Consider the following 22,781-nt stretch of genomic DNA (forward strand, 5'->3'; position numbering starts at 1 on the left):
TTGTGGTTTTTTCAAAAAAGTGATCAATTATGCCTCGTAGTAAACAGTGATCATCTTTTGATCAAGTATCTGAGTTTGACAGAGGAATGATAGTGGCCTACCAAGAGTGTGGATTATCTTTCAGGGAAATCGGTAGCAGCGCTGAACGAAACCAAACAACTGTAAGGCAGATATGTGACCGTTGGATGCAGGAGGGTACGACAGACCGACGTATTGGATCGCATCCACCTCAGTGCACCACTTCACGTGATGACAGGAACATTATGCGCATGGCAGTGACGGATCACTCAGTCACATGACGAACCATAGCACAGCACATTCAGTCTGTAACGCATCATCCAGTGTCTGCGTGTAGCATTCGACGCTGTTTACAGCAGAGTGGTCTGTCCGCAAGACATCCATTGCTTCGTCTACCCTTGACACAGAACCACAGATGCTTCCACCACCAATGATGCGATGAAAGAAGGATGTGGACGGCAGAATGGAATGAAATTGTCTTTACTGATGAGTCACGCTTCTGTCTGCAACACCGCGATGGTCGGTTTCGAATCTGGAGACACCGTGGAGAAAGGATGCTGAACAGCTGCGTTATGCACTGCCACACTGTTCCTGCATGCGCTACATCTCCGAGGTGTTGGAGCTAGTTGTTCTTCCTTACCTTCAGGGCTTGCCCACAGCCATATTTCAACAGGATAATGCCCAACCACACATGGCACGCACTGTCCAAGGGTTCTTCGTCAATTGCCAGATTGAATTGCTTCCCTGGCCGGCTCGCTCTCCGGATCTTTTGCTGATAGAAAACATGTGGTCTATGGTTGCTGAATGATTGACCCAGATTACATTCCAAGCTGCACAACCAGATCAACTTTGGCAACGTGTGGAAGCTGCTTGGTCTGCTGTACCCCAAGAACACATACAAAGTCTCTTTGAATCAATGCCGAGGCGTGTGGTAGCGGTGATCTCCAACATTGGCGGCTACTCTGGCTACTGATTCTGGAAGGAACCACACTTTACAGAAGTCTATAAATTTAATCATTTGATACTTGGTCAACATGTTATCTACTAAATAAATTTTGTTGTGATATCTTTTGTCTTTCTTGGTGTTGCAATTTGGGTGGCCAGCAGTGTACATATGGAGATGCCCTCTTCATACATACTCACTATATTAAAAAAAAAAAAAAATCTGATGTGTACACCACATGACTTCCTTGTACGGAATATTAAATTATATGCATTTTTTCTTGCATTTTATTTAAACTTATTAGATTGAATTAAACCTACTTCGCCGACAGTGCATAAACCACAATAGAATAAATGCATTCTTTAAAATTCACTTTGTTTACCATAGCGACACTCTGGTGCTATGTTTACTTAACAGTATTATATTTCATTCATATTATAACTCAAAATGCACAAAATGTATATCATTTAAAGAATTATCTTTCTATTCAAATACTATAATAAAGCTAGAACTATGTATAAAAGAAATTAAGCAAACAAAACAAAAAAGAAACTGTTTTTCACAGACGATTGAGTATTTCTCATTTAATTAATTCAGTTCTCACTTCCCGAGAAGGCAAAAATACATAAAAACTCAAAATACCTATATTAAAAATTACGAAGTAAATCTTAAACGCTTATTTCCTCGAAAAAATTCCAGAAAGAATTAAGCATGATTTAATTGGCAATAATAAATGAATGCGTTATCTTTGTTGTTGCGAAGCTAAGTTTCTCTAGATTGGCAGCAAATCCACTAGTCTCCTGTTTCAAATGTAAACATCAATGGCCGCCATTAAAAACAGGCTTAGCGGCAATTAATCAACTTTAAAATTGCTGACAATTTTAAAAATATTGCACACAGATTTACTAAAGGCATAAAATCCTTAACCGGAAGACAAAAACAACATAATTCAACCATTTTTAAAGCAAAAAATGTACAATTTACAAACATATAAGAGTAAAGAAACTGAGATCACTGAGCCGGGTAATAAAGTGGATATATATATAAATATATTTATATATGTTTGGTGCGGCCGATTGCAACCAAAATACGAGGTGCACATCTACATGTTATAGCAGTCCTACATACAAAATTTCAAAGTTCTGAGGCTACTCGTTTTTGAGTTATGCGAGATACGTACGTACATACAGATACAACGAAAAATTCTCTTCAGAATTCATTTTAAAGCAGTTTTATAATTTTTTTGAAGGAAAAGAGTATTTTATTCTGTCTTTACGTACAGATATCACGCAAAAACATCGTTAAATTGCATTCGATAGCGGTCAAAATGGATATTTTCGTTGAAATATGCTGCCTGAAACTTTTCGCGATTACAATACTTCCGTTTTACTTCGTACAAGGAAGTAAAAAAAGGCCTAAAACTGTTGTTTTTTATTTAATATTTTTAAAACTTTATCACATTGCTTGATTTTAGTGTCTGATTTTTAGCAATCTGGATAGGATTATAAATAATGATACTTAGTGTTTTAAAACATTTTCAACAAAGCTCAGTTGAAAAAAATAAGCATGAATTTTTTAAAAGACAATATAAATACGAAGGAAATCTGCAGAGTTTTGATTCCAGTTTAACACTCCAAAGCTATATAAGCTTGAATCTTGATGTATAGAACATGCAATGGGGGATAAAAAATTAATTACAAAAACGATTAAAAAACGAAATTAATTTTTTTACTGTTGTGAAATTTTACACATCTGCAAAGATTTGTAAATCTATTATTAAGACTGCACTTTCAGATAAAATAAAAGTGCTTTTCCTGAGGGACAATAATCACAGAAAATACAGAAGATTTGCTGTTGCCAGCACTGTTGCTTGCCTGCTGATTATAACACACCTGAACACCTGATGTCCGCACTGGTAAGCGCTGAAAGTAAGTTATATTCTGTCTGTCTGACACAGTTAGTGTCATAGTTTCGCACACAGTTCCTGGAGTTGTAAACTATTTAATATACTTAAAGGTTTTAATAAGCAATTAAAGTACCAGAGGTGATAAGTTGTTTTGAGATTTTTTAAGTTTCACCAGTTGTAAGGAATAAAGTTTTAAATTAATTTTTACAGTTTTGTGTTGTATCTTGTGACCCCAGTAAATAACAATGAAGGCCAATAATCCACTTTAACATGCAGAGATAACTTTTAAAGATGAGCAATTAGTTACAAATAATTAAATTAAGTAGATATTTTTAGTCATTATAGATTTACATGATCATTGTTAAATTTTATTCATTTAAAAAAAAAAAAAAACTGTTACAAAAAAAAAATATGAAAATTTAAAAACTAAGAACATCCCGCAGTTTAAAACACATGCAACTTACAACATTGATTCTTGAATGATACTAGAATAAATTAATTATACATTAAAACAACAAAACATTTATGTTTTATAGTAACAACACACTACAAAAATAAATACATTTATGTTTTATAGTAACAACACACTACAAAAATAAATACATTTATGTTTTATAGTAACAACACACTACAAAATATTAGCATCTTTATAATTTGAAAACTTTCCAGACACTTTAGCTAATTAATATAAATTTCTTTTTCTTTAAATATCTTTTTTAACAACAGTAAGCAAGACATTGACAAATTAGGAGATGAAGCAGAAACCACTTCCCACTAGTTTCAGCTTCATCTCCAAACTTGTCAATGTCTTAACAATATACCTTTGAAGAATAATTTTATTTCTCTTTATGTATTTAGTTTCTTCCTTAATAAGTTTCCCTTCATCTTAGAATTTCTGGATTTAACTAAAGATTTCTGTTATTCTTAAAAACTCCATGTATTTAGAATGTGTAGAAGAAAATTTCTTTAGTAATATGAACATTGAGAACAAAATAATGAAATGATATATGGTTAGAGCCTGCACCTGAGAGGGTGTGGAAAAATTTTTTTAAATTAAGTTAAGCACTGAGCAATAAAATCTAGGGATGGGAAAACTTTTAGAATTATTAGCAGAAGCACAAGGAAGCAATTTTTCTTAATTTAGAGGCACTTGGCAGCAAAATTTAGGACCCACGGAGATTGCATCTGGTAAGAAAATGCCTATCACCAGCCCTGTACATGATGCATTGAGACATACAAGATTAATCTTTTAAATTATTAGTTTTCAATTTATTTATTAATAGAAAAACTCCTTTCTGTAGATGCCTGTCCATGTGATACGATTAGAAGCATTTTTCATATTTTCCATGCTTGTGTCTAGTGAAAAGAGAAGAAAATAAAGGGAAGGTAAACATGTTATGAGATAAGACTTTTAGGATCAGAAGTAAAAAATTAAAATAATTATGTTTTTATTGTTTTGCCCAAATTCAGCAAAATGTGAAATTTATCACAAACTTCCTATAACATACACCAGGAATCTTCTGGAATCAAAGGTCTATAAATACTATTTTCAAATCCTTCTAAAGCTTCCGAGGTGCAATTTATAAAACCCGAAAGAAAATTATCTTTACCAATTCTGTTACAGTAAAAAGCAGGACCTTTTTTGGAAAACAAATTCAGAAAAGAAAAAGACGTAAAATGAATTTTATAGAGAAAACTGAGAGTTCTGAATATTCCAAGATAGTAACACGAGGAAAAACTCTTACCATGAAAAAATACAAAAGAAGACATTTTAAAGTAATTACAATAGCTATTTTGCTTTTGCCAAAATGTTTTACAGAAATTAAGCTTTAAGCCTTTAATATCTTGTTTATTTTTTAGATTCAAAATATTCTAATAATACATTGCCAAAATAGAAAGTGATGTCACTATATAATATGACAGGGAAAAATAAAAACATTCTATTTTAATGTTATTTCTTAAATATAATTTTAATATATTCTCATTATTTAAATGAGATTTATCAATGTTACAAAGTTTTAATAAAACTCCACTAAAAATTCACAAATCTCCGAATTAAAGAATTTTTATATAGAAACTGATCTTAAAATCACCCAAATGTTGATAAGTCACCAAATGTAGAGCCATTTAATAACAGAATTACATCCATAAAAGGGAAAAATTGTTTATAAGCTTTTCTTAGCAAAAAAGAAATAATTTTGTAATGATCATGTTTCTTGCCTAGAAACTCAAGTATTGCACCATTTGTAAAAGTAAGAACATTTTCAAACGATAATCTATCAAATATATATTTGTCAGTGAATTACCGAAAAACATTCTTCCAAAATGTCAATTTATGCTCAAAATGGCAGTTAGGAAAAACTGAAAAAAATTTCAGATGATTAAAATTAAGGACCTCCAGACAATTTTGGTCAAAATTAAGGACTCTGAAGGACAGTACGAACCTATGATCAGCTTACAGAGTGAAGATGTGCCTACTGGAATGATGGTGTAGTGATCATGAGGGATAATGAGGCATCGTTTTATTGACTGTGTATGCATATAATGGAAAATGCAGCTAATTTAAGTAACTCAGATAAAGGCCAGATTGTAACAGTGTGAAGGTTAGAACACAAGTATTCCATAAATGGCATTACTCATTGAGTGTCTGTGTTCTACTAGATTTTATGTCTATGAAAAGTGAGGGAAAAAAAATTAAATTAGTAGTAGATGCTGAGACATTAACAGACTATGCCTCATCAACGAATGAAAATGTCACAGACTCACCTACTAGATAAAGCAAACAGACATGTTTGTGGCTCAACCAATGGTTAAATGAAATACTCGTCTAACTCAGCAGCATACAATTCATTGTACTTGATATGGGACTTTGTAAGAAATGCCCTTATTAACCTAAAATCACAGACATATAAACTATAGTTGGCTTGTGAACATCATGTCTCACTATGAACAATTGAAAAAAGTGGTCTGATAAAACAGATCATAAATATTTGCATGACATATTGATGGCTGTGCTAGAGTACATCATCTTCCAGGGTAAGAGTTGATTGACATGTACTGTAGGATGTAACAGACCAGTGATGGAGGTAATATGTTTCGGGGGAACAATCTCATGAGCATCCTTGGAACCGCTGATTGTTACAGTATACACCATGGCAGCTGTGGACAATCATCCCTAACCAGTTACACTCATACATGGCTTTTGTCTTTTCCACTGGAAATGGAATTTTCTGGCAAGACAATTTCTTCATCATAAGGCTGTAATTCTTCTATAGTGCTTTGAGAAATAAGATGAATTTCAGTTGACATTTTGATGTCTTAACCAGCTGGATTATCCAGGATGTCATGGAGTGCCAACTTAAAGCCCACCAACCACCTCTTCATAACCTGCAGAATTATGCAACTTCTGTTCATAAATCTAGTACAATCTTCCAATGGCAGATTAGCAAAGCTTAGTGGAATTCATATCATAAAGAGTGCAGTTGTTTTGGGTTCCATACATAGTATTGCAAAAACAGAACTAGGAAGAGTGATAACGTTTGGCTGACCAAGGTATTATGACACCTGTGTATTAGATACTGTGGTGCACAAGTGGGAAATACTTCTTGTTTTGAAAGTAATTTGTACATTCCTTTGCTTAGCAAAAACAATAACACTTGCTCCTAAGCATTAATAAAAATACTTAATACTTCACCAAAAAAATTTTAATATGTAAATGATCAATTACATATTCAAAAACCCAAAGAGGTTTAATCTGTTCTCTTGGCTAAAAGCAGTAATCCTTTTTATATGCTTTTATTCTAGTTAATGAACATAAAATATAATAAATAAATGCATTTACAATATGAAAAACTATGTGCAAATTCCACCACAGTTTTTATCATGAATTATTTTCTTAAGCAATAAGTTACAAAATAGCTTTCTTTCAATAATAATCCTACTGATAAGCAGTTCAAATACATATCTTTTTTTGTTTATTACATACTCCGCCCTTAGACACTACACAGAAAGGTAGGGATTTTAAATACATATCAGAGTCTATTATATTTTCTTAAAAAGAATTTCTGAGAATCGAGATATATAACAAATGCTTTTATAATTCATACTAAGAAAATCCAATTTTTAATCAATTAACAAGATTTGAATGAATACTTTTATTGTTTCAACCAACATCAAGATCTGTATTAAATAATAAAGATATTTCTGCATGTTAAATATTCAAATAAATGATTTATAGATAATAGGATCCATGATTATAAACTGTGCATTGAAAGGCAATATTCTATTTTATTTACTTGTATTTTAAACTTTACTTTTAAAGATAAATTTATTTAAAAAATTGGAGAATAGTTTTATACACTTGACATAAAAAAAAAAATTCTTAGATCGTACAGAAATGATTGAAGCAACGACTATCACAACGAAACGATACGACAGGGAAAACAAGTGAAATAGACAAGGAGGTGTGAGCTACTTAGAATGTATAGAAAGAACTGGCTGCAGGCAAACAGTATGAGTTAGCACCCGTTCCTTTTGCCGTGTCATTGAGAGTGTGGACAGCAATGATAGAAGGTCAGCATAGGACAACATGGTTCCTATGGAAGGAAGGCATACAGGGTAGTGAGATCCATCATCTCATGGTGTCGGTGTGTGGGAACAAAACAGCCTGAAAGCATACAGTATACCGTTGGTTGGCCAAGTTCAGCAGTGGAGCGGACACAGAAGACAAAGGTGTCAGTGCGGGATGACAAGCAACATCGCATACAGCAGCATATGTAGCACCTGTTTCGGATTTGATCCTGGTGAACAGGCAACTAACGTTCAATGAGATGCAGAAAGAGACAGGGCTTCCGCGAGGAACAAACACTGCAGGCGATTGTGATGGTGATTTGGAAATGGCAAAGGTGTATGCAAAGTGGTTGCTTCATGCACAAAAGGCAAAGTGCATCGACATCTGCAAAGAACTTGCACTACCTGATGCCGATCCGGATGACTTCTTCGCCTGCCTGGTCACATGGAAAGGGTTGTGGTTTTTGCATGACATTCCCGAAAAAAAAAATAATGCAGTTCCATGCAGTTTGCCAAACTCTCTGTACTCGCCCAATCTGGCCTCCTCGGACTACGCCTTGTTTGACAAGATGAAGGACGCAGTCAGGAGCCAACATGTTGAATCTTCTGCACGCAATTGTCCATAAGTGGTGCACCAATACTCCCACAGACTGGTTTACCAGAGCCCTCCCAACCAGAAGGCAGAAGTGTACTGACTTGGGCAGGGATTATTTCTAACTGATGTACTATCCATTTTTTGTTAATAAATTGCATTCGCTCAGTGACAGCAGTTGTATCATTCATTTCTGTAAGACCTAAATATACTGTTGCGAACGTACAGGTTCGTTACGAAATGAATGCTCAAGACCGATGAAAAATGAACAAAAATTTATTATTATCACAACAAATATGCTTAAATTTCCTCAAGTTATCGTGCAGTATTACAATATCTCACAGTAGTTATCTTTTAACTACTCAAATGTTCAATAGAACTTAATTCAAAACAGCTAAAGAAAGCTGATCCGCGAATTCGCTACAGTCAACAAGAGCAGTTTTCTAAACAACAACAAACTAAGTAACTACAACGAACTGACAGGTTTTCCTCCTTTTATAAGATTTTAAAATCGCGCGCGAGAATTTTCTAGTACTTTCTCAAAATCAAAAAGATATATTTATTAAATGTTTAATGCACGCGCTCTTGTATTTTCAATTTTCCGGCTTAGCTTTCTTTTAATATTCATCACGATAAAACCATTTAATTTATAATTGAACTAACATTAGCTTTTTAAATACCAAATTCGTAACAATACTGTTTTTATTGCAACCTTTTACGTGTAAAAAATATTATATAATTTACAAGCAGATAATTTGAATAATATTTATACTAACTGAAAATCCAAACAACATACCCAAAGAGAATTTGTGTCCTGAGCATCATCGAAACATTCAAACGTATCACCATTCAAAACAGAGTGTTCTTCTATGACATCAGATTCATCAATATCATCTTTGCTACAGCAACTGCTATTAATTGTATATTTAGGATAGAAGCCATCTTTTCCAAAAATACTGTCTGAGAAATACGAGCTGAAATCTAATACAAGGAAAGTCAATACATATATATTTGTGATATCATAAAGTTAAGAAATATATATGAAATATAAACAAAAGCAGAAATATATACATTATGGAATAGCTAAAGGAACATAAACTTCTTTTCCTTAAAAAATGACTCCATCAATATTTAATAACAGATGTGGTAAAATTTAACAATTTATACTACAAGAATTTTTACCGGATATTTTTGATTCAATAAACAAGGAAATGTTAGAATATGATCAATTTCAGAAATATAATACGAAAACTTGATAATTCAAATATTTATCAACTATCATGTTAATCATTTATCTTCCTCAAGATCAAGATAAATATTTTAGATGACACACTTATTTAGAAAAAAAAAAAAAAAAAAAAATCAAGTATTTTGAAAATCTTTCCCGTAATGGGTTTATTATTTTAGATAAAATGCAATATGATGAATATATGCTACAGTCAAAAGTCTTTAATTCGAACGTCCATAATTCATACCTCAAAGCTACAAACTTTCTGCACATGCGTCAATGCATGTTGCGGTAACACATGCGCATAATACGTTTACGCATGCACGTTTAACGTATACGGACGGTATAAGCTAAAAATTATCTAATTATCTATTTCAGTTAATGTTGCAGATTGCATTGTTCCTTAATATTCTAATTGGATCCGGCTTAGTATTTTTTGCAGACTGTCAGAGCAGAGTTTTAAAAGTAAGCTTAAACTTTCGATTATGTCAAAAAGAATTTCCGATTCTGGAGCTACCAAAGGATTTACAAAGCAAATGCATGTTTTGATGTCCGTCAAACAAAAAGTGGAATTGCTGCAAAAAATGGATGAAGGCATATCCTTTGATTCTTTAATCATTCCGAAATATGTTTATCAATCCGCAGGGGAGGGGACGCGGCACGCAATGAACTGGAAGTTGATCTGTCAGCACTTCCTTATCTTCAGGGCAGATGTTTTTATTTTATTCGGCTTATAATTCCTTGCTAAATGTAGTATTTCATCTCGATGTACTCCGTCTTTGATATGATTTAAATCAAATTCCTCATCATTATAAATATCACGAATACACATCAAATAGTTTTCTGGTTGCAATTTTCAAACTTCGGCTATGCGTAATGTATGCTTTACACATGCATGCGTTGAAAGAAATGTTTAATAAAGCAAACAAATAAATATTAAGCCTTTTTTTGTAAATTTTGATACCCTTTAGATCATAATTGTTTTTTGTTTCATAAATTACGGTTTCATATTTTTAATTTTATAACTTCTGCATGCCATCTTACCAGATTTAAACTGATGATCTATAATCCGGATTCGCCGAAATCCCGACGAGTCCGAATTAAAGACTTTTGACTGTACGAAAAAATGCATTTCAGACATATTTTCAAAAGCTTTCAATACCATCTTATCTATTTACGAAAATTTTTTAAACTATTTTTTCAAAACTCATTTAATAGAATTCAGAAGTATTTATGTTTTAGATTTTTCTATGATAAATATGGGATGCTTACATCTTTGATATATTAACATGCCTAAGTTGGTAGTCAACATTCAACTGAATAATACACTTCCTTTTTTTCATAATCTTTAGTTGCAAAATTGCTCACAAAAGTAAAATAACCCCCCCCTCCAAAAAAAAAAAAAATTCCACTCCATTCTTAAAGAAATAAATAATTTTTGTTTCGGTTCTCTTTAATAATCTTATTTTTATTTCTGTTATATTCTTATCTTCAGATTCTAAGAGAAACAGTTTCCCCCCCCCCCATTTTCTTGGCACAATGCACTTTTAATTAAATCACCTTCTGTTAAAATTTCTGTTACAGGCAAATTTTTATCACATTCATCCATAACCTCTATCTCCGATAAATCTGTGTCATCATCAGATCAAATAATGATTATAGTTATTATTAGTTATTCATCATTAAATAGTTACAAAAAATTACCAATAAAGTTATTTTTAAAAATCTAAAACATTCTGGTTAGTTGAACGCTGGATAGTCAAATTTTTACTGCAGTTACACACATTGCTACTTTATAACCTAGAATTCACTTCTTAAATTTTAAAAAATAAATCTAAAATAACAGCCTGTTTTAATGTTTTCTATCCTGGAAGTTCGGCAACATTACACCACCTTTCATGCTAGGGACTACAATGCTTAAAGTATGTAATCTATATTCTTTTGATTATTAAAATTCCTCATAAAATACTTTAAGACCCATTTTGAGCTAACATGTATGTAGAAATTTAATACCATATTACTTTGCATTTAAACCACTATTTTTATTTCAAATTTTTAAGATATAAAATTAGGCTTAAACTCAAAATGAACAATTTAATGTCATATATCTGAGGATTCTCTACAAACTAGATGGATTTACTCATACAGTCAAAAGTCGTTAATCCAGACTCGGGACTTCGGCGATTCAGGATTATCAATCATCAATTTAAATCTCGTAAGATGGCATGCAGAAATTCTAAAATTAAGAATATGAAACCGTAATTTATGAAATAAAGAACAATTATGATCTAAACGGTATCAAAATTTAAAAAAAAAAAAAAAAAAAAAAAAAGCTTAATATTTATTTGTTTACTTTATCAAACATTTCTTTCAATGTAAGTTGTTTCAGTTGCTTCGTTCTATGTGATAATACTTTCTCTTTAATTCTATAAACAGACATACTTTCTTGTTCAGTTACAAGTTCTGCTGTTCAAGTCCTGTAATTGCTGTGCCGAGAATACCGACTAACTTGTCAATCAAAATTTTTTCGTTTTCACTAACCTCTCTGTCACCTTCTTCATATCTTTATCCATTTTTTGCAGCAATTCCACTTTCTGTTTGATGGACATCGAAACATACTTTCGTTTTGTAGATCCTTTGGGAGCTCCAGCATCGGAAATTCTATTTGACATAATCGAAAGTTCAAGTTTACTTTTATAAAATTGCTCTTACAGTCTGCAAAAAAAAAAAAATAAATAAAAATAAAAAAAAAAAAGGTTCCAACTTGAAGATTAAGGAACAACACAATCATCAACATTAACTGAAATAGATAATTAGATAATTTTAGCTTATACCATCTGTTATACATAAAACGCTCACGCGAAAACGTATTCTGTGATTGCGCACACGCATATGCGCAGTCATAAAGGTCTTATGCACACCATAAACGCCTATGCGCATATGTCAACGCGATGCATGCGCAGAAAGTTTTTAGCTTTGAGGTCCGGGATTATAGATCATTCCGGATTATGGGTGTCCGAATTAACGACGTTTGACTGTATTAGAAAATATTTAACAAAATAAAAATTTTCCTTATTTTTTAATATTTATTATAAAATCATTTTTACTTTATTAGTTTTCCAATTTTAAAATCCTACTCAGCTTAAATTTGAAGAAGGCTATTTTTTATTATTTTTTCATTTTTGCAATTTTAAAATCATACTGTGGTTTAAAACTGATGACAACTTAAACTTGAAGTAATACGGTAATTTACTTAGCATAAATATTTTTACATAACCCAATTAAAATTTCATATGCAATTTACCTGTTTGAATACCTTGACTTTTTAAAATAGGCTTGCATGATATAGCAAGAGAAGTCATTACTGGCTGGCACATGACTTCTTGATCACATGTTGACTTTTTTTCAATATCTTCCATTTCAATTTCAGGACCAGATTCAATATTATCAGGATCAGAATCAATTGTTTCCAAAATAGCTTCAGGGTAAACCTAAATATAGAATATACTTTATTACATAATTAGAATTTAAAATACATAAATTTATATATGCTTAAAAAATAAAACACTTTTTCAAATATTTTCTGTCTTTACTTACTCAGCTATTTTGCAGTCATGATAAATTAGATTAGATTATTTAATTATGGCAAAGCACACGAGGGCTATCTGCCTAAAGGGAGGGAGGGAGGGATGCCTTCATGGAGGACTTTCTAAGGGAAACTGGTTTGTATACACATTACACATGGGGAAAACCATGAAAACGCCCATGCAGCCAGCCCGTTCGTGGATTCGAACCTCGAACCGAACTACCACTGTTCGGCATCTTTACTGCTCGGCCGCTGGTGGGCCGTGATAAATTGAAATCACACTGAAAAATTGCAGAGCACATGATAAGTTTTTTTAATTAGATCATAAAAGCAAAATTATCTTAATTCTAATTTGCGCATTTTATACTGAAACATATCAATACAAGAAAATAAAAAATTTAAGAGTTGGCTGACTCGCATGTTGTTGATTCAAGTACAGTAAAAACTGTACTGCAAAGTACATCAAGATTTCGTTGTGTATGGTTAATTAAATACACATGTAGGATGTCTCATTATAGTGGAGTAAAACAGGTAAAAAGCGATGCTATTGTAATATATATAGAGAGAGATAGATAGAAAGATAGATCCACCTCCCAAATGCAGCTTTACCATAGAGATATTAAAGCTGAAAATGTTATGATACCATATCGTACAGCGGATCAGCTTTCTAATGTTTTCTTATCAAAGAAACCTTTGCCATTCTTATCAAAACAAACGGATTAACAAAACAAAAGGGGGATTAACAAACAAAGGAATTAATAAAACAAACTTCAGGAACAAAGATTAACATGCTCCACTAGGAAGCCCTCCCTGAGGACCTACACAAACTTACCACTTGGAAGATATCAATTTCTATAGATTGTTGGTATGTAGCTTATTTTGGTAATTCATATAATATAAAATATGTCTGCACTTTAAACAAAAATATTATCTTAGTTCTGTGTACACTTTGAATGAAATTTTGACAACTTACCAGGTGTACAAGTATGAAATGTGGATTTTGGACAACAGAATGTTGCACCAATGCAGTTTGTACTATACAGCTTTGACACTGCACCATTTTGTTGTGTAATCAACAAGTGTCAGAGGCACACAAGTAATTAATTGGAAAAGCATGTTCATAGTGTTGTGTTCAATATAACAGCATTTGTGGGCAGCATTTAATTTGTTGTTTTCATTTGAAGAAAACTGCTACTAAAGCATACCAATTACTTTGAGAAGCTTATAGTGAACATGCTCCATCGCAAGACATGTGTGAAAGATGGTCTCAGTATTTCAAAAGTGGTGACTTCGATGTTGCAGACAACAAAAGAACGTGGAAAACTGGAGGGGGGGATGTGAAACTGCAAGCTCTATGTTGGATGAAGATGATTTGTAAACACAAAATCAACTCACAGAGCAATAGGTGTTAGTCAACAAGCTGTTTCCAGCTATGAGAGATGGGGAAAGAATCAGAAGACCAGTACAAAATAAAGTCGTTTTTGCATCGCATAGTTACAGGGAATGAAAAGTGGATTTATTCTGAGAATTACAAGCATAAAAAATCATGGATAGACCCAGGCCCACCATCCACAAGACCAGACTGCTTTGGCAGAAGAATGATGCTCTGTGTTTGGTGGAAGCAGAGGGGCATGGTCTACTATGAGCTGTTATAACCTGGGGAAACGATTAATATTAAACATTACCAACAATAATTAACCAATCTGAACTGTTCACTGTTTGAAAAAAAGGCCAGAATACCAAAAGAGGCAACACAAAGTAATTTTTTTTTTTCATGACAATGCTCCTCACATATGGCAAAATCGGTTCGCGAAACATTAAAAGTGCTCAGCTGAAAAGTTCTACCCCATGCAGCTTACTCACCAGAGCTTTTTTGATCATCACCTGGTTGCATCGATGGGTCACACTTGCTGAGCAGCATTTTGGTTTGTAAAGAGATGTGAGAAGGATCACAGCAAAAGGAGAAGATATTTATTGGCGTGGTATACGCCAATTGCCCGAAAGATGTATAACAAGCAATGCAGCATACTTCCAATAAAGCAATTATCATTCCAGTCAAATATAGGTCCTTCTTTAGGGACATTTTTTTTTTTTTTTTTGATAGCACAGGAAGGCTATCTATCTAAGGGAAGATATTGCTTTCATACAGCCTTTTTAGAAGACTACAAAACTGGCTCACATTTACGTTAAACATAGGAATAGGAGTAGCACAGGAGTCAATTGTGACAAAGACAGTATTTCATTTATGATAAAACAGGCAAGGATTGCTTATCTTAGATATTAGTGAATCATTAATTACTTTCAAAAGTTCACAACTTTTGGAGTAACATGCATTTTAAAAAACCTACTACAGACTTCTTTGCAAAAAGCTGTGTTGTTATGCATCAATTAACACAGCATTTTGTGCAGTCTTCTTTCCCTCTTCTCCCACTGACTTTGCTGATGAATCTAAGAAAAACCTTTTAATTTGAAAAATAAAAATCTCTATATAGAGAAAAATTACCTTTAATAAGTTAACAAAAAATTGCCAAATAAGATAAGGCCTTTAGAGTAACTAATTCACATTACAAAAATGAGAAATGATGTAACTTCTATGCAGGCAGTTCCTTCAATTGGAACTCAAACATTAGGACAAAATGTTATCAGTTTCCTTTGCTTTAATCATTAGTTCACCTATTTATTACCTTTAGATTCACTCAAATGGTAAAACATTGCCTTAACATTACCTTTTGTAAGGGAGAGGCAGTTTTAATTGTTCTAAAAAATAGACTGAACATATTAGCTTTCTAATTTAATTTATATAAAAAAATTTATACTTTATAGTATTTACTGTGACTATTTAATTTTTATAGTCTTCAATAAAGATATTAAGCTAATCCTTAACTTGTTCAATCCCACACTTGTTATTGGCACTTTATGCATGAAAGTGATACAACTGATATGAATATAAAGTCCAATAATCTGAAAAAAATTAATTAAAATATATTAATATGAAACTACCTCATCAGGCACAATCAGCTGAGGTGATGAGCTTCGGGATTCAGGTTTAATACTACCATTTTCAACTACTTCATTTTCAGGTGAAACTGAAAAATATGTTAATATCAAGAAACAGTCCAAAACTTGATTACATCAAACATCAATAAAATCTTATATTTGTATGAACAAATTACCTGCATAGTCTTTGCAGATGGAAGGAAATGGTATCAATAAATTAGCTGATGAACACAAAGTTAGAAGCTTTTGAATTTTGGGATTAGATGTGGACTCTGTAGATGGTGTACTCGTACTGCCATTGGCTGTTTTCTTTTCTGTATTATCTGCCTCAGGATATAAATCTTGTTTGTGTTCTACAGCAAGCCATTTCCCTAAACATTCCGTAGAACAATATTCTTTCCCAGCTTCACTTGACTTTAAAACCATTCCACCAGGGCTCAGTTCTTTCTTACACCAGTCACAATTTCGTGTTTGAGATTCCTAAAATACGAAAATTAAGATCAGATTCCACTCTGAATACCTGATATCTGTAGGTAAAATTTTGCTACAGAAGATACGGTTAAAAACGTTACACACTCTTAACACATTGACTGCCACGGCAGTTTTCGAATTCCAGTCTAAGAAGCCAAATCGATTTAATCATATTATATTATTAAAAATACTAATTATGATACATAACAATCACTAAAACGTTTACAAGATATTTTCTTTGTACAAAAAAGGGTCCTACGAATTATCTTGTAGTCAGCTTTTGTTAGACAAAGCTCTTCGCAGAAGCCCACTACGAGTTGATTCGTACAGGCATGCTTCGACTTGTCACCTTGGTACAGCTAAAACAAGCGCTAAGCAAGTAACTCGTAGCGGCACAAAAGTGGCACGTCAAGAAACTACAAGATAACTCGTATTGGGCATCCTGAAGAAAAGCGCTAATATGAGTTATCTTCTGTTGGGCAGTCAACGTGTTAAATAAAGAACTTGGAGCTTAGCAACAATGAAAATACAAAATTATGACAACGGAAAGGCAAAAAGTATTTTTAAATTTTATTTCTAATACTTCTAATACTTTTAAATTAAATAACAGCTTTGCTCATTTGGCTTTAAACTTTATTTTAAGGGAGGGAAAAAATAAAAACAATGCTTTGGTGACAACATAAGCAGAATATTTTTCCTTTATGAATGAGTGGAGTATTTTAATATGTCAAAAAACACCAGGGATATAAGAGATGCCTTTGCAGCTTTGTCTGAATTTGGAAATAAAGGTCCAACCCATGCCACTGTATTTAGATAGTTTACAAAATTTCACAAAGGTTGCAACTTTCTTCAGGATGGAGAAAACACAGGAAGGCCTTGTCAGCAATAATCCCAGACAATGTATCTGCCACATGGAAATTGGTATCGAAAATAATCGCTGCACCTCCTAAATAATACAGAAGAATCATTGGATCCCCTGCAAAACATAAATTATTTATGAAAAATTGCATTTGAAAGAACTAGTTTGTCGTTGGGTTCGCCAAAATTTAACTGAGCACCAAAAAGAGCATGTCAGAATCAGTAAAGAAATCCTTAAGTTACTTAAAGATGGTGGCCACTACATTCTTTCTAAATTCGTAACTGGTGATGAAACACAATTTTTTTTAAGTTTCAGCACATCAAGAAAGTAAAGTATAGGTCTCCTGGAGACATTGATTTATTTGGTGGGTGAGATTGTTAATTTATTAGAGGGAGGCCCAAGAAAGTTTTTGGCATAGGAGCCTAAGAGTTCTAGTTATGCCACTGTCTGTAGCAAAAATAAATAAAATAATAAACCCTGATTCACAGCATAAAAATGCTAAAAAACATAACGTTCACCAGCTTTTGCTGAGGTATGTGACTCAATGCTGAACAATTTGTAGAACCCTGTATGAAAACTATTTAGCAGGAGACAGATGGAAATACATTGTGACCCTCGATGAACCATGATTTTACCTAAATGACTGGGAAAAAAAAAGTCTATTATCAAAAATGAAAAATGTACAAACTTCGTTCTGTTAATGTACACAAAATTTCGGTCAGGGTTTTATGATTATAGTTGGAATTTCTTATAATGGGAAATTACAAATAAGAAGAACAGGGAGGGAAAAAAGTTAAAATCAACTCTACGATCAAGGGAAAGTTTTACATCTGATATTACAAAATAATTTCATTTTTTTTAACCCCAATAACACTCAATGAGCGAAACTTCATCCAAACAATGCGACAAGTCATACTTCAGAAATCACTGCATTACTTGAGGGGGGGGGAGAAAAAAGATTGATGCAGGTATTACATATATACCTTTTCAATGTTTCCCTAGAAAGTGCCCTGACATTTCACCTATGGACTACTGTGTCTTGAAAAGGTCTCTTTCAAAGCACAAACCTGCCCTGATTGATGGACTATGGAAAGTAGTGGAAGGGGAGTGGAAATCAACACTCCTAAAAATTTTATGAAAAAGAAGTTTTATTTTTGTAAAAATGAAATTTGCAGAAAATTAAAATCTTCAGAAATAAGAGAATAATTACACAAATAACAAGAGCAACACTTCTTTCATTACAAGAAGGTAACAACTAAAAATGTGTTGGTTTCACCAAATTTACTGGGTACTGATATGGCAGCTATTTGGAGAAAAAAAAGGGGGGTTTTCCAAAAGCAAAAATTTGAATTTCATTCCCTATAAATATTTAACCCTCAAGCCATCCAAAGCTTTAGTTCTAAAAACCCCATAATCCAAAAAATGGCACAAAAAGCAAACAAACAAACAAAAAAAATTCTTGATCATAATTCAAAATGCCATTGTTGTTAACCACTTGCGCTAAAAAGACGTGCCACGCACGTCGAGATGCTTTTGTCTCAAACCACGCGCAAAAATGAAAATAACATGGTGCACACGTCGCCTAACAATGAGATTGTTTATTTCTTGATTTGCAGCTCTGGATTGCACTCGCAGATGCAGAGCGGCGTATATGAGACACTTTACCGCTTGTTATATTGTGGCACATGCCACCACAACCGTGAAGTTTAGTCATAGTGCAAGTGGTTAATGCCTGGAATCTTTTCCTTCTAATACACATCCTCAATGTATTTCAAGATGCAATAAACAATTTTTTTACAGAGTTCATACACATTTCTGCACATAGAAATTAAGTACTTTTATTAAAGTACTAAAGACTTTAGCATTGGGACTATTAGTAAAAACGCACTAAGTACTTTAGTAGTAAGTAATAAAGATTTTAGCATTTAGTACTAAGAACTATTAATGAAAAAAATTAAGGACCCGTTAGCAAAGGAAACTGAATAAATTAAAGAAATTATCTACAGTTAAACTTGACTTTCGTAATACCATTCTAAGAATAAACTAAATCTGTCAGTAGGAAATATATATATATTTTTTCATATGGCGGACACTAGCTGTTATAGCTGTTGGCCACTACTAAGGCCGGATGTGGTAGTCACTATTATGGAGGCAACTAATAGGTGGTCCGCTGCCTCCTGTGAATGAACAAACAATTTAATATCCATACCCAGAACTGGATTTAGATTTGACCAGATCCTAAGCTATTTGAGATATGGGGCCCTTTAAAAGGGATACGAGTCGTCTTTTATATATATATATATATGGTACAATTTTTGGTGGTGGCTCCAAGAAAAATCAGGCTCTAAGCTATAGCTTGTGCAGCTTATATGAAAACACGGCACTGTCCATGCCTTCTCCTGGATTTAAACCCAGGCCCTTAGGTAAAGAAAAAAAAAAAAAAAAAGGATAAAGTGATCATTAACCACTTTCTCATCTGGTGTGGCATTGGATATATTATTATTAAACATAATCTAATATTTCAATTAATTATAAAACAAACTCCAGAATAAAATCAACTTCGTACAATTTCGGGTAATAAGCATTAAGTTACAAAATTTCTTGAAATATTTATATTTTACACTTATAATAAATAGTTCCACATATTTTAAAGAAAATTAGTGATGTTTAAGTTTTACTAACATTATGTTGATTCTTTCTTTTATGTCTTGTTTCGTCATGTACTCTCTCAGTCCAGAGGTTTATGTACATTTTTATGTCAAGAGGCATAGGATGAAATGAGAAGTAAAATCATAACCAACATGATTTCATAACAAAAGCTTAGCTGTTGCTTGCTGTTTGCTTAGTGAGAAAGAGACGCTGATCAGAAGAGACATAAATGCCTGATGGCACAATTGGTAAGCGTTAAAAGTTAATTGTGCTTCAACTGTCTGACCTAGTTAGCACCATAGCTTCACATAGAATGGCTAGAGTTATAATCCAGTTAATATACAGTATTTTATATAAAGTTTTAATAAGCCTCTGAAGAACCAGAGGTGATAAGTTGTTTTATTAATATAAACAATTTTAAGTCACACTTGCTGAAAAGTTTTTTGTACATTTTTGTTTTGTATTTTGCATTTACAGTAAGCATTAGGGAAATTTGATAACTCACCTTAACATGAAGGGATAACTTCTAAGGTTAGAAATTAGTTACAAATACCTATATGCATAGTTAGAAAACCTTAGTCATAGATTTACATATTCACTATTAATTTTAATTACTGTAAAAAACATTTTTTTTAAAAAAAAAGCACTATTCAAATCATTTTACAATTACAACAGATAATTATGCATGAAATTTATGACACTGAAAACAATATTAAGATAATTACACATAAAAAGCTACAAATTTCAGTTTTCTTCTCTTCAACACCTTTCTTAAGTTTAGTTGTTTCAATAAACAAATCAATGTTCCCTCTGGTGCCTGTTTCATCCCCTGATTTGTTAATATACTTAACAATATATGTTTCAAGAACAATTTTCTTTCTTTATATGTAATCAATTGCTTTTCCTTTAAGTTTCCTCTTGAATTTTCTATTTCAGATTTAATGCAAGATTCACATTATTCTAAAGAATTGCACGTATATACCATGCGGTGACCAGACAAAAGCCCACTGGACGAAAGCGTACACGACAAAAGCCCACAAAAAAGACCCCACTGGGATAATTGCCCACGCGACTAATACCCACACCGATGAAAGCGCACATTAATAAAAAGCCCACACTGGCATAAAACCACACCGATATATATGCTACGTTAAAATTACTATTTTTCCCTTTTTTCTTCAGCTTCACAAAGCAGATTCACGAATAAAGATAAAATAAAAAATAAATTAAATTAATAACAAATAATTGAACATTAAATTTAAGAAGCAGAACACATTTCATTTCGGGCTCCAGCTGAATTAAAAACCTATATGTATATAGAACAGAGAGTCAATCAAAATAATGTAGTTAAAAACATATACATGTAGAACAGAATTTCTAATATCTTGTTTTCTGCATGAAAATATACATGTATGTGTAACATTGTTTTCATATTTACGGGACAAATAAAAGTGCCCTCGTATAAGTCCGACAAAGGGAATACTGGCCATACTGCTTCTTTTTATTCTACAGAATTATAAGAGTATAAAATGTATGTAAATTTTCATCATATACAGAGAATAATTTATGGATAATTCAACTCTGCAGAAAATTTGCATATAATGAATTTTAATATGGAGAATTAAAGCCGAACTTTCATTTCAACGAAAAAAATAAAAGTACCGTATTCTATTATGATTAAGAAAACATTTGTGTGCACTATCACAAACACTGTTTTAATGGCGAGTCAAAAGCACGGTTTTAAATAATCTAGTAAAATTTTGACAACTTTGATTTTACATAAATTAATTTCATTCCCACTTGAAATTTCATTTTTAATCATAATAATTATTACTTGTAAAATTTTCCCAGGAAGTCATATCTATTTTGGATTTCCTGAAAATGTGTGCTGTTTTTAAGTGGGCATTCGTCTTGTGAGCTTTTGTCATACAGTTTTCTAACTGGTCGCTGGCTATTCAGGCAGGAAACCACTGCATTCCTTTTCTTTTGCCCCCAGCTGTGTGAAAAAGCAGTTCAAGAGAGAAGAGCTTGCTTAATTGCTTTATCCCCTGTCGAACCTACGGCGCCAAAGAACGGCCTCAGAAGGGAAGAGGTGGCAGGAGAGCAATTAAAGGCTGGTCAGGAATAAATTAAAGAGGATTTTAAATGTTTTTTGTTAGTTACCAGAAAATAACAATATCTGAAATTCCACTTGTAACTGAAGTTAACCCTTTTCTTGCATTTCTTTAGTCTACTTCTTGAATAACTTTTTATCTAAGTACTTAGTTAGAATTTCAATTATTTTAAAAATTTCAGTAATTGGAAAACGAAAGGAATTAAATATTTTTTAACCATTTTTAAAGGGATAATTCACTGTTTTTGCAGTAAAACTGCAGAGTGGAAAAATATGCTAGTTCCTGATTCGATAGTGTCTCTAACACCTTTTTGATGAACTAATTAAACATGTCTGTTACACTGCTCGAAATTGAAAATGCAACACCAAGAAGGAGTAGTCAGAAAGTGATGAAATTTGGAAAAAAGACAGAGACAGCAAGCAGCAATAAGTAATCTTTATTTCAAAATGATACTCCGAATACAGAGCGAGAACGGCCTCGGCTCAGTAGGATGTAGGACCTCCGCGGACAGCGATGCACGAAGAAACACGTCTAGGCATAGAGTCAATAAAAGTGCGGATGGTGTCCTGAGGGATGGCTCTCCTTTCCCTTTCAACCATTTGCCACAATTCGTTTTCTGAACGAGGCAGAGTCTGCAAACGGCGTTCAATCACATCCCACACATGTTTGATTGGTGACAGGTCAGGAGAGTATGGTGGGCAGGGAAGCATCTGTATACCTTGCAGAGCATGTTGGCAGACGCGAGCACTGTGTGGTCGGGCATTATCCTGCTGAAAAATTGCATTAGGCAGCCCCTGAAGGTAGGGGATTGCCACCGGCCACAGTACATTATCCAAGTATCGTTGGGCC

At 33.0% G+C, this 22,781-nt stretch overlaps 1 protein-coding gene across 2 annotated transcripts in view; it reads right to left on the reverse strand.

Annotated features, from left to right (window-relative positions):
- LOC118179810 (uncharacterized) overlaps window positions 1-22,781 on the reverse strand; it is a 125,691-nt gene that overhangs the window by 47,057 nt on the left and 55,853 nt on the right. For both annotated transcript variants that reach the window (XR_015042881.1, XM_085822990.1), the window contains exons 3-6: window positions 16,016-16,319; window positions 15,843-15,928; window positions 12,561-12,747; window positions 8,825-9,009 (exon numbers count right to left, since the gene is read on the reverse strand). Coding sequence is in view for 1 of the 2 variants with exons in the window: in XM_085822990.1 (XP_085679116.1) it covers window positions 8,825-9,009; window positions 12,561-12,747; window positions 15,843-15,928; window positions 16,016-16,319 (762 nt within the window). In the remaining variant the exon portion in view is untranslated. The remainder of the gene's footprint in view (window positions 1-8,824; window positions 9,010-12,560; window positions 12,748-15,842; window positions 15,929-16,015; window positions 16,320-22,781) is intronic.

Source organism: Stegodyphus dumicola, chromosome 1 (genome assembly GCF_044657685.1).
Source record: "Stegodyphus dumicola isolate Sdum_Otavi_A_Nest chromosome 1, ASM4465768v1".
NCBI classification, from domain to species: Eukaryota; Metazoa; Arthropoda; class Arachnida; order Araneae; family Eresidae; genus Stegodyphus; species Stegodyphus dumicola.